At 34.5% G+C, this 16,729-nt stretch overlaps 1 protein-coding gene across 1 annotated transcript in view; it reads left to right on the top strand.

The window, feature by feature from the left end:
* Positions 1 to 16,729, top strand: part of LOC149782244 (uncharacterized) — a 577,549-nt gene that overhangs the window by 370,210 nt on the left and 190,610 nt on the right. The window contains exons 135-137 of the mRNA XM_089935097.1: positions 5,677 to 5,694; positions 10,569 to 10,769; positions 12,107 to 12,410. Of these exons, the coding sequence (XP_089791223.1) occupies positions 5,677 to 5,694; positions 10,569 to 10,769; positions 12,107 to 12,410 (523 nt within the window). The remainder of the gene's footprint in view (positions 1 to 5,676; positions 5,695 to 10,568; positions 10,770 to 12,106; positions 12,411 to 16,729) is intronic.

Genomic DNA, 16,729 nt, shown 5'->3' with positions numbered 1-16,729 from the left:
CATCGTGTGGCTCCCAGAAATTTATATTCATGAATTTTTCTCGTATATAAAAAAAATACTTTCTTATAAGTACGAATAAAATTGTCAAAAGTTTATTATTGTTTTGGTGAAGAGATTGTGCATCAGTAATGCAAGACTATTGAGGCATGGCTCCTGAAATTTTTTATGTATTTTTCTGGTACATGAAAAAACAGTTTTTTCTTCTTAAAAGTATGAAAAACAAACAATTAAAAAATGTATTCTGGGATCACATAGGGCTTCATCAATGCTGCAGACTGCCACTTTTTTCCTTATTGGCGGCAAAATATACCATCTGGTGATTTTTTTTTTCTATTGGCGACATTGTTGGCTTTTTAAACTTGTATATACAACCATTGGTTTGGAATGGAGAAATTCAGAGGCTCAATGAAAGGAAGCCACAACTTGATATAAAATGCACTGAAATTTATTTATTATTACATAAACAAATTCTTTGTCCATATTGACAGACCATCTTAATAGTGCATTGTTATATCATTATCCACTTATGTTGACATCCAGCATGATTACTGCATGTTGTGAGATATCTGTTTTTTGTTGTTGTTGTTGACATTTCTGTTAGCGGAGATTAACCTGACAAGGCATTATTTTGTAATCTATCTTTTGTCTGTTTTTTTGGACCACTTACTAGCAGTTAATATATTTACATAGACTGACATTTGTAATTGGATGGTAAGTAAAGTTCCTTTTCTTTTCACTCAGAATTAAATCCTTCAGAACACTCACATTTTCTGTAGTGATCCCGGTCATCATACCAGAACACCTGCATCTCTATTGTCCTTTGAACCATTGTTAAATTTCTGATGCATGCATGGAAGGCAACATCACTCCGCTACCACAAATTTAAAATAAACAACAAAAAAAAAATCTTACTTGTTGATCTATTCAATAAGCAGGGAAGAACAGTAACTACAATTGACCAAACGACGGCCAATTCCCTTTTTAAAAATGTACCCAGATAGTTTGCTGAAATTTCAACGAAAACATTACCTTTGAAGCACCGATTGTTATGAAAACGTACCAAGCAAATGGAAAAAAAGTCAGTCTCAATCATGCAATAGTTATTTGATGTTGCTGCCACAATAAGAAACTTTTATCTGTTTGGTTTTCTAATGCTGTCCTTTAGCAGTGACTTCATTAATGCATACACCCTTCATCAAAAAAAACCGACTACAATCTTCAATAAAAACAAAAAACTTTTCTTCAAAGGAAGTCAGTACCAAACTTAAATAAAAGAAGTGGAATCTGATGGATTTTTTTCCCATTTTTCAACATGACTGGAACACATATACTGTGCAGTGAAAGTTTCCTTTTAGCATGGAAAAAGTTTATGCTTATGAACACTACCAACAGCAGCTTAAAACACAAACTAACGTTTACCAACTTGGGATGTACTAAAAAGTAAATATGCTTCATCATTCGTTACGTGATTGTGCTATGTTTTTCCACTGAATTCAGACCTATATGACTTGTGACAGAATTATTGAATATTTTAAATCTCTCTGTGTGCATATGTTCGATGGAATTACTTGTATTATGGATTCAATGTATGTGATGAGATTCACGGGAGAGTACATGGTGTTGATACTCTATTCATGCTGTACATTAGACATGTATGTATAAACAGTATACGTGTATATTTACCAATCCGTGGTTGTCTAAATAAAGTAAAATATTATACACACCTTCTCTGTTTTCACCGCAGGTGTATTTCCCTTTAATATGCATCGATTTAAGATGGTAACTGCCAATGAAGCACGTATTTTACTGCCTGCATTTATTACCTCCCCTTCCCCCCCCCCCACAATATTTTTTGGGTACATGCATCATTTTCTTCAGCTAACTGGCCTGGTTGCTTATAACACGGTTTGGTCTATAACACGGTTGGGTTCTGTGGCTTCCAACTACCATGTTATAGCAAGGTCACATTGTATATGCTTATCATACATTGGGAGAGAGCAGGAGGACATACAATGATTGAATGTCTCTTAATTGAATTTTCACTCCTCTGTTAAATCAGTATTAAATATGGTATGGAAAATCAAAAATCAAAATAGTTGTATCTAGCACTTGATTAATTCTTTGGCAGAAACATTTTTCCATGGGTAATGAAAGGGCATTTAAAGCAGCCATGGCTGTGCTGCATTCACCCATTTCTGAGGGGAAGAGTTGTCATAATGACTTTTGATATTATATAAATCAACATGTTCTTTATATTTGGCACAATAAGTGGAAGGAAACTCCCCTAGATAAGCTTCAGAATATCAGACCCATCATTGAAGATTGGCATTCCTCATATCAAACAAATCATGGAGATGAGTATTGTAAACTTCACATGTAGGACATACATACCTGACTCCTGCATACCTACTAATGGCTGACCCTCAACAAAAGTGCATACCTTGACAGCGTCCATCAGCAGTGGAATACAGTCTTGGATATTTTACAAGATGCAGTTTATAGCAAGGATTTTGATCCTCAGTTTTAAAATTTTTTATATTTTTAACCTTTTATTTTATATACCTTTGGAGAATGTTAACATATTTGCCTTATATTAATTATCTTGTAGGAGTATATGTGCACATTATACTGCAAATTTTAATCATGTTTAAAGGGTTTTACATGTGCTACCTTTATTAATTATTTTATAAACATTTAAGTTCAAGTCTTATGCTTGGCCAGTGTGGATATATGAGAAAGCTACCAGTAGCTTCTTTTGGCCGATAGTTCTTTCCGGGATTTTACTGTGTTCTTCCTCCACCAGTAATACTGGCTGCCATATATAGCCTATCTTGCACTGAGAAATGGCATTAAACCCGAAACACCAAAAATATACATTTATCATCTTTGTTTTATATTTTGTCTTGTTGTACTTAATTGTAAGTTTTTTTATAAGGACTTGTCCAAACATTTGTATGCTATTCAGTTCACCATTTTCTGAATTTAGCCTTTTGTTGACACAGCATAGCTACTTTTATGCTGAAATGCCATAAAACACTACATACATACATACATACATACATACATCCATGCATGGATACATACATATACATCCATACATCCATCCATCCACACATCCATACATACATCCATACATCCATCCATCCATCCATCCATACATTATTTTGGAAGGGTTTATCTTCGTAAAGTTTTTAGCAGTTTTTTATTTTTAGATTTCTGGGGCTTACATTTTAATCATCACTCTAGAGCCAGTATTATACTGATGAGCCTGTTACATCCTATATGGACATGCCAGTACTTGTGGTTTAGCAGTGCTTGTGGTTATACAGTTACTGAGAGTTCATGTGGCTTAGCAGTACATGTGGTTTAGCAGTTCATGTAGCTTAGCAGTACATATTGTTTAGCAATACATCTGGTTTAGCAGTTCATGTTATTTAGCAGTACTTATTGTTTAGCAGTTCAAGTGGTTTAGCAGTAAATCTGGTTTAGCAGTTCATTTTGTTTAGCAGTACTTATTGTTTAACAGTTCATGTGGTTTAGCAACTCATGTGGCTTAGCAGTACATATGTTTAGCAGTTCATCTGGTTTAGCAATACTTATTCTTTGGCAGTTCAAGTGGTTTAGCAGTAAATGTGGTTTAGCAGTTCAGCTGATTTTGCAGTTCATGTGGCTTAGCAGTGCATATGTTTAGCAGTTTGTGTGGCTTAGCAGTACATATGTTTAGCAGTTCAAGTGGTTTAGTAGTTGATCTGGTTTAGCATTTCATGTGGCTTGGCAGTACTGATTGTTTAGCAGTTCAAGTGGTTTAGCAGTAAATGTGCTTTTGCAGTTCATCTGGTTTAGCAGTTCAAGTGGTTTAGCAGTAAATGTGGTTTAGCAGTTCATCCGGTTTTGCAGTTCATGTGGCTTAGCAGTACATATGTTTAGCAGTTCAAGTGGTTTAGCAGTACATATGTTTAGCAGTTCAAGTGGTTTAGCAGTAAATGTAGTTAAGCAGTTCATCGGGTTTAGCAGTTCATGTTGTTTAGCAGTACATGTTTAGTAGTTCAAGTGGTTTAGCAGTAAATGTGGTTTAGCAGTTAATCAGGTTTAGCAGTTCAAGTGGTTTAGCAGTTCATCTGGTTCAGCAGTTCATGTGGTTTAGCAGTTCAAGTGGTTTAGCAGTAAATGTGGTTTGGCAGTTGATCTGGTTTAGCAGTTCATGTGGTTTAGCAGAACATATGTTTAGCAGTTCAAGTGGTTTAGCAGTTCATCTGGTTTAGCAGTGCATGTGGTTTAGCAGTACATATGTTTAGCAGTAAATTTGGTTTAGCAGTTCATGTGGTTTAACAGTTCATCTGGTTTAGCAGTGCATGTGGTTTAGCAGTACATATGTTTAGCAGTTCAATTGGTTTAGCAGTAAATTTGGTTTAGCAGTTCATCTGGTTTAGCAATTCATGTGATTTAGCAGTACATATGTTTAGCAGTTCAAGTGGTTTAGCAGTTCATGTGGTTTAGCAGTTCATTAAGTTTAGCAGTTCATGTGGTTTAGCAGTACATATGTTTAGCAGTTCAAGTGGTTTAGCAGTAAATGTGGTTTAGCAGTTCATCTGGTTAGCAGTTCTTGTGGTTTAGCAGTTCATCTGGTTTAGCAGTTCATGTGGTTTAGCAGTATATATGTTTAGCAGTTCAAGTGGTTTAGCAGTAAATGTGGTTTAGCAGTTCATATGTTTTAGCTGTACCTGTTTAGCAGACAAATTGATGAATGCTTTGTATCATTTTCCCCAAAGTAAAGTGTAGTGAAAAAGGTGATGTGATTATTTACTGACCCAGTCACCTCTGTTACCGTGACAGTAGATGCCTTATAAGTGCTTATATGGAAAACTGTTATTTATTTAACTAGTTACAGGATTATACAAATTTAAGACTTCGAAAGACTGCATGCCATTTAATTCTAGACCAATGTATAGATGATTCCAGTATGCAGTGAATAGTAAAGTTTACCAATACATGAAAAAATCTTTCTTAGAAAGGATAAATTCATGTATAAAGAATCCAGAAAAGCCATTCCTGCCTTCCTAAGCATTATCTTTCACCAAAGATATGCTGATGGTACTCCAAAATTTAAGGTCTGTTAGAAGTTAAAATTACATTACAACAAGGCAAAAGAAATTATTGTTTAAAAAAGGTTTTCAATACACTGGTTAACTGTTATGGAACATTTTCAGTGACGTAAGGTAAACCCTTAGTATTTCTTTTTTATAATCAATGTCTCCAATGGATGGAATCTTAAGACAATTGAACAGTTCAAGTTATATAAATACCTTGTGCTTTTTCTGCTTTTTCATCTTATTCACACTTGAATTTTTCAACACAGGCTGATATTTTATATTTTATGTATGTTTATGTTTTTAGAATCACTTAATTATTTAGTCATAAGCCTAATTAATAACACTGTGTTGTGTCATCTGTATATATTGTACATACAAGAATGCCTTGAGGCAGATTAATTCAGTAACTACTTGAGTTACCATCTCTGACCAATGTCTTTAATATTATTAATATGTATTAGATGATTTATGACAAAGTTTCTTTTTGAGTGATAAATATGATATTTTAGGAAATATTACCAATATAATTTTTCTTGTTTGGGATGTAATATCTATGTACTTAAATTCTGTCTACCTCTAATTTCAGGTGGGCAAGAGGAGTGTTGTAAGTATTTTACATAAACATGATATTTTAGTATTTATTTGGTAGAATCTAGTGTTTGGCTTTTTATTAAAAATAATATCTAAATTAAAGGCTACTTTGCTTTTGACCTTGAAAAAGATCAAGCTTTGTAATGGGGCATAACTCCGATTTAATGCTTAGAGGCAAGGCGGGGCCCTGAGTGGCCGAGTGGTCTAAAGTACTCTACGTTACAGATCACTACCATCTCACCTCTGTCTGCATGGGTTAGAGACTGGGATTCGGCTAATGTGGGTATTTGAGAAAGCTTGCCAGTAGCTTCTCGTGGGTCGGTGGTTCTTTCCAGGGTTTTCCAGGTTCTTTCTCCACCATTAATACTGGCCGCCATGTATAGCCTATTGTGTGCTGAAAAATGGCAGTAAACCCTACAATACTAATAATAATAATAATGAGGACTTTGATAGCGCCTAATCTTTAGAAGCTCTAAGCGCTTTACAACATTAGACAACACCTATAAGATAAAAAACATATAATAATATTATTACAAAAACAAACACCATGAAATTTAAAAAGACATTAAAAAATAAAAAACATGCTGAGAATATTTCAGGTAGGAAATATTGTTAGGTCTTTAATAGGTCTACAAAAACAACAACAACAACAATCAGAGGCAAGGCTCTTAGAGGGGTTTTATCCCTTGATAATTTGTCTCCTTAGAAACGTTTTGATTCAGAATGCTTATTAAATGTATTAGTCATATTTATATCGTATAATCAACATAAAATACAAATACGGTACAAGACATAAAACATATAGTAAGCAAAATAAAAATGGCATTAATGGTGCATATAACATAAGATAATAAGTATACAGTAATATATGCCAACAACTTGTACAAAAGAGGTATACATTACACAAGTAAAGCAAAGAATGCTGATTAACCTAGGACTTTATGGAGGTTATATCCTTTGGGATCCTATAATTACCCATAGAGCTTTTATGGGCCTTATTTCCAGTGGAGTCCTATTAGTGGTTCAAGATATAAGGTGCAAAAGCTTTAAGAATGACAGGAGAAAATCAAGATTCAAAGAAAGTTACAATGATATGCTTAAAACATTACAAACCATACATTTGCAATTCAGTGACAGTCCAGTGCAACAACTCTCAGATTCCAATTAGACAGAACGATAAGGTGGTAGAAACATAGATAAGAATAGATATCATAAAGTCATTGTTTGCTGGTGAAAAAAGTGGAAGTATTTATTTAAACAAATGAGTTACCCAGGATCAGTTCCTTTCTTTAGTAATTTCAGCTTATTTGGTTAAGTAACATGTTATTGCAAATTTACGTTTGATGCAGTTTGTAATACTTCTAATATTCAATGGCAAGTCATTCCATTCTCAAGTTGAGACATTGCTCAGTAAGAATGCTTATCAAGTATCAACTTTAAAAAGAAGTAATACAATTTTGTTACATTTCCTTTCCAAATGGCATTCTTATTACACCCTAATTAATGATATTCAATAAAAATTTGATCAATGATAATGTCACTTATGCCTAGTGGAGGCAGTATTTTAATAAATAAATACCAATTACGAAATGTTGTGGAGTTTTTTTTATATAAAAAGGATTCTTGTTTGGTAGTATATCAACAGTTAGTCTGGGTCCCTACTTTGGAGGCTCCTTGTTTCACAAAATACTAGTATACACCACTCCATGACCAGACTAATCAACAAAACAAAAAGCCATGACATAATACACAAAGGTTTTTATGTACTGGGTTGGTTGTTGAAAGCAGATGGAATCATGTTATTGAACTTTCAGATGTTAGACATATTGAAAATAATTGTAATTTATACAGAATAAGAAACAACTTCATCAGATAAAGCACTTTATTGACAATTATTCTCCACACAATTATAAAATGAGGATTCAGTCACTAAACAACCCAGTTCCCCACCCCCCAATCCTTCATTTCTCTGGATGTCTAGCAAATTCTTTAGGGTCCCTCGGTAACTCACACCCTCGCTTATAGTGCAGTCTATGTTTTTGGACCCTGATGTGCACAAGTTATCAAATGAACATTTTAATGTAAACATTGGCACGAAGATTAGACAGCAGATGGTTGGACCTGTTCATGTGGGTGAGATATGACAAAATATTGAATGTGTTTTGTGTGTTGTGTCCAAGAAAAGAACAGTTTTTACAATCCATTTGTTTCTCGTTTTTGAAAGTCGCCTCATCGTCAGCCAAGTGGGATCTAATGAATATATACTTTCCTCAAAAATTGAAAATGTGGCAGAGAGCAAACTCTTGTTATTATGTGTCAGACTGGGCAGTGAAACAGTGGCAATGTCAGTTTGAAAGACTGATAATTGTTCTTAGCAAGAAGTACCAGTACCTGAATGAGTTCAGTGTGATTTTAATGAATTTTAAATTAACTAATTGGAATTACTTTGACATTATTTGAGAAAAAATATCAAGTCATGTATTAATCTTGCTTGTGGTGACAAAAAGTTTTAAAAAAGAGGAAATGTCTTATAATTATTTAATCTCATGTTTGTTTCTTACAAAATATCAATACAGTTTCATTTTTTGCATCACATGAGCTCATTTTTAAACCAGTTTGAATTGTTTGCTGGAAGTTCAGCGTTCTTGAGAGGAAGATTTTTGCACAGATACAGTGATATCAACTTCCATCTTTTTGAGTTGAAATATAAAAATTAGTTCAATTGCATAGTTCTTGTTGGATTTATTTTGGTAATTACATAGTTGTTGTTGGATTTATTTTGGTAATTTTAGTTATGGATTAAAATGAATGTTATATTTATGTCTTAAGCAGTCAGTGGAAGCTAAGATAGTGATGCAAATGATGGCATCACTCCCAGTGCTGAAAAAAGAATGTCTTATGCAGCAGACACAAAAGTTTCCTAATCTCTCATACATACATTCAGCTTAAATTACAAACATTTCAGCAACCAAAATAGAGGTTTTTGCACTTTTATGATGCTTGATCTCATTTTTGTCCTGAATGTTTGCAGGATTAAGACTGACATTCACTAATATTCATGATACCAATGAGGATTTGATCAGGATTAAGACTGACATTCACTAATATTCATGATACCAGTGAGGATTTGATCAGGGTTAAGACTGACATTCACTAATATTCATAATACCAGTGAGGATTTGATCAGGATTAAGACTGACATGCACTAATATTCATGATACCAATGAGGATTTGATTAAGCATGAATGTCATAAAAACCACAAATAATTTTTAAGATCCATGACTGATGAATGAACATATATTTATGAACATATATTTAAAGTATCACAAGATGACCTTATTTAGAGTATGATGTACATTGCAGAATAATTAAAGAGATTGTACGATTTTGACTTTCCTTAACCTTGATTATTTCAGATGCATCAATTTATTACATGTTAGATGCATTGTTTATAAAGAACTTAACACATTAACCCCTGGCGACGAGTATACTCGTCGTACTTTACACCCCTGATCTCCCGCGAGCCTCGCTAAAGTGGCTGAGTTTGCATAGCTTGTCTCCCGAGCGCCGAGTTTAAGAGGCAGTATTTAGCAAGGCCTTTCTCCCGCACGACGAGTTAACTCGGCGCAAACCATTGGTTGATTTAAAGCCATTTCCTACTAATGCAGGCAGTTTAACCAATCAAATTTTAGCTTACATAGATAGAGCGCACATTGCTGAACAGCGGGAAATTTTTTCACTTCGATATCAGTTGATTTAGTGAAAATATTTCGATTTTAAAATGATGCAAATTGATGAGAATCAGCCTCTAGGAGCAGACTTTTTCTTGACGGATTCTGATTGATAATTTTCTGGATTTTAATCAGACGAGATTGATAGTGACATCGAAAAAGCTACTGAAAATAACAGCGGTAGTGACGAAAATGAGAATGTTGAAGAAGAAGAAGAAAATGAAAGTAGAGCTGATCAATGATCGTAAATGATAAAACACACATTGACAAGAGGCTATACCAACTTACCAAGGACCAGCAATGGATTTAGACCCTGATGCAAATGCATTTGATTTCGTGGAGTTTCTTTTTCTTTTGAATAATCGTTAAATAAATGTTTGGGAAATATACGTTGTTAACATGAGTGTTCATAGTTCAAGGTTTGTTAAGTGTTTTATTAGTTTTAAAAATTTCAGTGAGAATTCTTAGGAAGAAAGGTAAGTAAAGAGCAAGTAAAATATGCCCATTTGTGTACAGTATTCACAGGATGCTTAGTTTACAAGAGACGACAAGTGGAATTTTTGTGTACATAAAATATAATTATTTCATGTGTTGATGGTGTTAATAATTCTTTGTGAATTCATAATGGATTTTATCGATTATTCACGGCAAGAGAAGCAAATTGGCAAGTATATCATTTGTTTTCACCATCATGCATTAGTTTTATTTCTGCATGTAGCATGAAATTTATACCATTATGTATGTAAGTTTATTGAGAACTGCCGTGCCAAATTTCAGCTGAATTAAATGAATGCAAATAAAATAATAACAATTTTATTGTAAGTAGCCCCCTCTATAAAAATCTGCAATCCAATTGCTGTCAGCTAGTCTCAGGGATACAGGCACTGGAAAGGCTAACACTGCTCTAGGTGATCTCTGCAAGTATGCTTCAGGGGACTGCCTAGCTGTTTGGCTCAGGGGTTAATGTGTTAAATGGTTTACAATATACGAAAGGATTGATTTTCAGGAGGCAGTTCTTGCACACAAATCTCTGCATGGTGCTGCAACATGGGAAGGAAATATATGGAACATATTAATTCAGAATGGGGTTATATTCATTATATAAAAAGGGAATTTATTCATTGATTAATTTATTTACTTCTGTATGCCATGCAGGGGTCAAGCCAAGATGACCATCAGTGTCAAGTACTACAGATACCAAATCGCGATTATACAGAACCTGCCTTCTCCATCGCCGTGGAAGCTGCTGATGATCGTAGCGAGGTCAAGCTTTTCCTTGATGTGGGGACAGTTCCAGGTGGCCAGGATGTCATTAATGAGAAAAAATTAGGAGGACCCAAAACTGAGCTAATTGATGTAAGTAATGGGGATCTTGTAGAATTATCGATTAAGTTGAATAATACAATATATGAAGTTCAGTTTGCAGGGAGGTTATTAAATTATTTTTGATCATTTATGTTGTATTATTACCTGCTATAAAATTGTTACATTCTTACCTTTTATCCTATATGACTATATTTTTATGCTTATTTGGAAGGGTTTATCTTTTTGCTTTAAAGAAAAATGATTTAGATTAATTTTTGGGGAACTTTACTTTTAATTGGCTCTATATATCAAGGACTGTGCTGATGTTCCATTAAACCCAGTGCACATATCATATATCATATATACAGTATATATATATATATATATATATATATATATATATATATATATATATATATATATATATATATATATATATCGTTTTATATCTATATTCATATATAAGTACATTTATCATATATACAGATATCATATATACATATCTATCTGCATAGGATTTCATACCTTTGTAAGACTACTTACAGATGATGCTAGTTGGCTTTAAATCCTGCTTTGTTTATGGATTTGTAGCCATTCTCTTTTACAAAATATTGTTTGTATTACTAATAATAGTAATAAACTGTATGGTCTTAAAAAAATATGTCAAGGGAGGCAACTAGATAAATGATTAGACCTGATAGATGTTTGTAATAATGCTTTTTTTTTTTTTAAATCGCCACAATAATTCATCAGATGTGTCAAATGTAAACCTAAATTCTCAAGTGACAAAAATAATTATTTTTGGAAAATATTAAGGATATTTAGATCAGTTTGTTTATGATAGTATAAATGCCATGACTAAGCCATATGTCTGGAGTTCTGTTCTTCAAGTTGTAATTAAGTATCACCTCAACAATGCAGATTACCAGTATTCTCTGTGCTTCAGTTAATTATGCCATTGTGTTATGATGCCTAATTTTATTCCACATTGTAACATGTACTTCAAAACATCCGGTAATGAAAATATGTACTCACTTTTACCTAGTTTCATTAGTTTAATTTTTCCATCATTTTTTCAGCCTTATTAGTGAGGAAGCATAAATGAGGGTTGATACATCTCTATCAAATGTGAATGGGCCATAATGTGCTATGAATTTTCTTCCTGCTACCCATCAGTACCCTAGAATGCATACATCACCGGTACCAACTGACAGTGGAACACATTTTTCCCAAACATATATATCTTATAGGACCCAATTTTACATTTATTTAGAACTTTTCATCTTCCAAAATTTTGTGGAGTTTTTTTTTATAGCAATTTGTTAGGTTTTTATTGTTAAAAATTCACTTGGTACAGGTGTGCTGACAATCATTGCATTTTTTTCTAGCTACTCACCCCTGCTGGCCAACCCTTATACTTCACAGTCTGGGCTGAAAACAGTGCTGGTGTCAGGGCTAGAGCCACTTGCCAACTGCCCACTTTCGATATAACTCTGCCCTCTGGAAGATTTACAGCAGAGTTTGTACGCACCAGCAACCCAAAGACACTCAAGGCAACAGTGGTTGTTTTTGAAGACTCTTCATTGACCAGTGTCCATATTGGAGTGGGATTCGGAATGGACGTTTATGGAGAACAAGTTGTGCCCTGGACATACACACAGCTGCAGAAACAAAGTTTTAACCTCAATATAGGTATATCAGCTAATTTAGTAGTCATCCTTAACTTGGAAATAAGCTTTGAACTTATTAAATTGGGTTTGCCAATTCTTTTTTACATCTGTGATACTCACCAATAACATATGTTCTCATTTAATGTGGGCTTAGCACAGTCAAGCCAGGTATTGTCTGATAATTTCTGCCAACCTCTCAGATGGTTTTAGTTTGTTGGGGGTATTTTTGAGACTCAAAAAGAGCATGCAGCCACCACACAGAAATTAAATTCAATAAATACATGAAGTTTCTACCATTAAAATCCATTGGACAGTGGCATGTAGTCTTAAATAAATTCAGTTTTTGTTGCTTCCAATAGTTCAGTATGGGGTTTGAAGGTAAGGCAAATATCGCTTTCATTCATCTTTGCCTAAGATGTGTTAGGTCATGAGTTCGAACCCTGGCCAAGTCATACCAAGAATTATTTAAAAGAAAGGGTACTAACAGCTGCCTCTCAAGTCACTCAACATTAGGACTGGTTGGCCTGGTGTCAGAATAATGTGACTGGGTGGGACATCATGCTACATGTCTGCAGTATGACGCCCGAGTGCTAGAAATCACTATAAACTGCCACACTGCAGACATTGTAGCGAAGTGACTGAACAATTGTTAAAGCTGTGTTAAAATCCCAAATCACACACAGTCATCTTTGCACTCCTTAGACAGTGGATGGTTACACTGTTGTTCAAACTTTTCCAAAGAACTTATTAAATGTTTCTCAGCACTCTGCAATTTACATCTACACTGGGAGTGCCAAACATAGTGGTCTGCACAATGATCTGCAAATGGCAGATTATGCTTTGCAATGAAATGGGAAAAGTACTCTAGCTCTCGTGACATGGTATGTGAATGATGGTTTTTAATTGAGCTGTACATTCATGCATTGTCACAATGCTGGGTCCGAGTAGTCTAAAGCACTCTCCGTTACGGATCACTGCCATCTCACTAAAGGCCGACCGAAATTCGGTTTCGGTTTCGGCACCGAAAGTTGGCAAATGGCCTCTTTTGGCATAGTTTCTGTTTCGGCCGAAGCCAAACAGTTAGCTTTCGGTTTGCTTTTGGTTTCAGCCGAAACTGATATTGACTTTCGATAATCAGCCAAAGATCTATTTTAACTTTCAGAATGCAACGCTAGGGCTGCATCTATTACTCTGCTTGTTGGCCGGTTAGTTGGCGCTAGGCAATTCTAGGCACTGTTGCATTTCAGTCTACTCGCATGTTGAATACAGAGATTTCAAAGTTTGACAATATTGATAATTTCAGTTAGTTAAACTGTAGCGAATTAATCTGTGTGAAATAGAAAATTAAAGTTAATAAACGAATTAGTTAATCACTGCAAAGAATGTCGAAAATTGCAGTGTGGGATTACTTCACAAAAATTGTTTCTGATGCAAGCAAGGCGCAGTGCAAAGAATGCAACAAACTGTTATCACTTGGCAGCAATAAACCAAGACTTCAGACAGTTTCAGGCTTGAAAGGTCATCTGGCCAGCTGCCACAAGGAGCTCCATGGTACGTATCTCAAGAGGTCCATGCACAACGGAGCAGAGCGTGCCTCAAAAAAGATGATGGAAGATAAAGCGACTAAACATGCATTACCGAATTTTGTGCAGACATCCTTGACATCGATGGTCGAGAGCAGAATGGTCTGGCCTGATGACCATGTTGCAGTTCACCGAATTGATAAGTGCATCATGGACTTGATTGTTGTCGACATGTTACCCTACACAGTTGTTGAAGTGTAGCTATGCATCATGACCCAGGCCTATTTAATAAATCTTGTGTTTATCTTTCAGTTTCGGTTTCGGCCGAAGGTGAAGTTAAACTTTCGGTTTCGGCCAAAAGTCAATTTATAACTTTCATTCTGGTTTCATTTTCGGCCAAAACCACAAATTTAGTTTCGGTCGGCCTATACATCTCACCTCTGTCTGCATGGGTTTGAGTCTCAGATTCGGCTAATGTGGGTATGTGAGAAAGCTTGCCAGTATCTTCTCATGGGTTGGTGGTTCTTTACGGGGTTTTCCCGGGTTCTTCCTCCATCATTAATACTGGCCGCCATGTATAGCCTATCGTGTGCTGAAAAATGGCATTAAACCCTACAACAACAACAACAACAATGCTGGGCGATGTTGCTAAGTTGACAAATGTCATACAATTCAGAATGACTTGTATCAATAATATGCTTGTGGTATGTAGGAAAAAAAGACTTCCCTCTTAATATGCTTCACAAAGTCAAAAGCATTCCCATTTACAGAAGTTACACGCATATATCGTGGAAGAAAAGAATGAGTCTATCTTTATCATTTTTTAAGGTTAATAAAATCATGTTTTTCAAATACAACCACATTTTGGGGTTAGGGAGGTTTTAAAAAAAAGCTTGTTGTTTATCATGCCGTGTTATAGCAGGTATGCATACATAATAGTATTAAGCATAATGTTAATTAAGGCATTTACTATTTCTTCCATTTTTGTATTTTTTAACACCCACATTTCTCAGAGGAATAAAATTAGTTCATGCAGAACCATAATTCATTTTAAATGGGGAAATGAATAAGATGATGTCTTCTTCCAACTAACCAACTCATTTTCCGTAAGCTTTAAACTAGGTGCGATTTAATATAAGCCTAATAGACAACATGCAAAGAATGTTCTCCAGCCTATTCTTTCCACTCCACATTTTCACTTCATACAAGAATTTGCTTTCTTGCATATGTCAGTTATCAGGTGAACATTATTAGACCCTCTTAGGTTGCTTGCTTATTTGTCAATTTTTCTTGATTCTGTTTATAATGTCTTTGGATTTTCTGTCTAATTTATGTAGTCACCTTGTGTCACATTTTTCACATTGAAAGTTGAATTCCACCCTGTAAGATGGAAATATTTTGATTTGAACTGCTTGACGAAAATGTATTAGGATCTACCACCCAAGAAAACCAAGGATGTTTAAAGGGACATTGTTTATATAATAAATTTTACTCATATTTTTTAGGATTTTAAATGTTTTAACTGTATCTGTTATTTTTTAATACATTTTTCAAATTTATTGCATCAGTATGATTTATATATTATTTTTGTGTTTGCGTTTTTTTTAAATTTTAATGTATCTTCAACAGTTTGAGTCATATTGCTATGATGTCTGCAGTGTGGCAGTTTATAGTGATGTCTAGCACTGGGGCATCATGCCACAGACATGTAGCATGATGTCCCATCCAGTCATATTATTCTGACACCAGCAGACCAGTCCTTACACTAATCTCTTAATGCTGAGTCTCCAGCAAGGCAGCTGTTAGTACCACTTTTAAAAGTCTTTGATATGACTCAGCCATGGTTTGAACCTGCAACCTCCCATATCCAAGGTGGATGCTCTCAACAATTAGGCCACTAGAGCTGTCAGTTTTTATTCTATCCTTTTGTATTTAATTTTATATTTTTAAATGGTTTAGCTGCATACAGTTTTGTGCAATTTACTTTAACATTTTTGGAAATTAGCCATTTTTGGAAATTAACCACTTTTATGCTGAAGTGCCATAAATTACTACAGTAAAACCTGTTATGAGACCGCCCCTTCTGCCAACAAAAAGTGGTATCTCAAGACAGGTGCTCTTTCATAGCAGGTTTATACAAAAAGACCAATTTCCAAGGTCCAGTTTCAGAACAATTTCAAGAAAAATAACTACAATCACTGTACATCTATTCTTTATTAATAGTTCTTGCTAAAATAATGTATGCATTCATCTAAAAACAAAATTATATAGCAGTAAAGATATATTTCTATCATTAAACATGAAATCACATTTATGTTTGAAGATAACATAGTTTAGCAAATGAAATCATTTCTGAATTACTCTTTTTCCTTTATAACCATCTAAATTTGTCTTACCTATGTTTAAACCACTATTTTGCGAGTGGTCTGCTCTTTTTCACTTTCAGTTACAATAATTATTTTCTCCAGTTGGAGATTCATCCATTGTTATTTAGATTGTAGGTGTTAAAATTATTAGTGCTTAGTTGTAATATTGAACGTAAAGACAGTTTTAACTGGGCTGTGGGAAAATATGAATAATATATACATGTTCATTGCATATCTAACAATTAATGAATGAAAAGAAACAATTATCTCATCCAGAAACAGAACAATTTACTCAAAGACAAAAGTCAACAGCTTCATTCAAAGATGACATACACAGATTAACTCTAAAAGCAAAGTGTGTAACCTGGTCGCACCAACTTGAATGGATGACAGCTTTGTGATTGGGATGTAATCACTTAACATCGAGGGTGGTGACAACAAACATCACAAGT

This window comes from Sinohyriopsis cumingii, chromosome 15 (assembly GCF_028554795.1).
Source record: "Sinohyriopsis cumingii isolate HCF-2022 chromosome 15, ASM2855479v2, whole genome shotgun sequence".
In the NCBI taxonomy this organism is placed as follows: Eukaryota; Metazoa; Mollusca; class Bivalvia; order Unionida; family Unionidae; genus Sinohyriopsis; species Sinohyriopsis cumingii.
The sequence above is the reverse complement of the archived record's forward strand: the minus strand, read 5'-3'. Positions and strand labels throughout refer to the sequence as shown.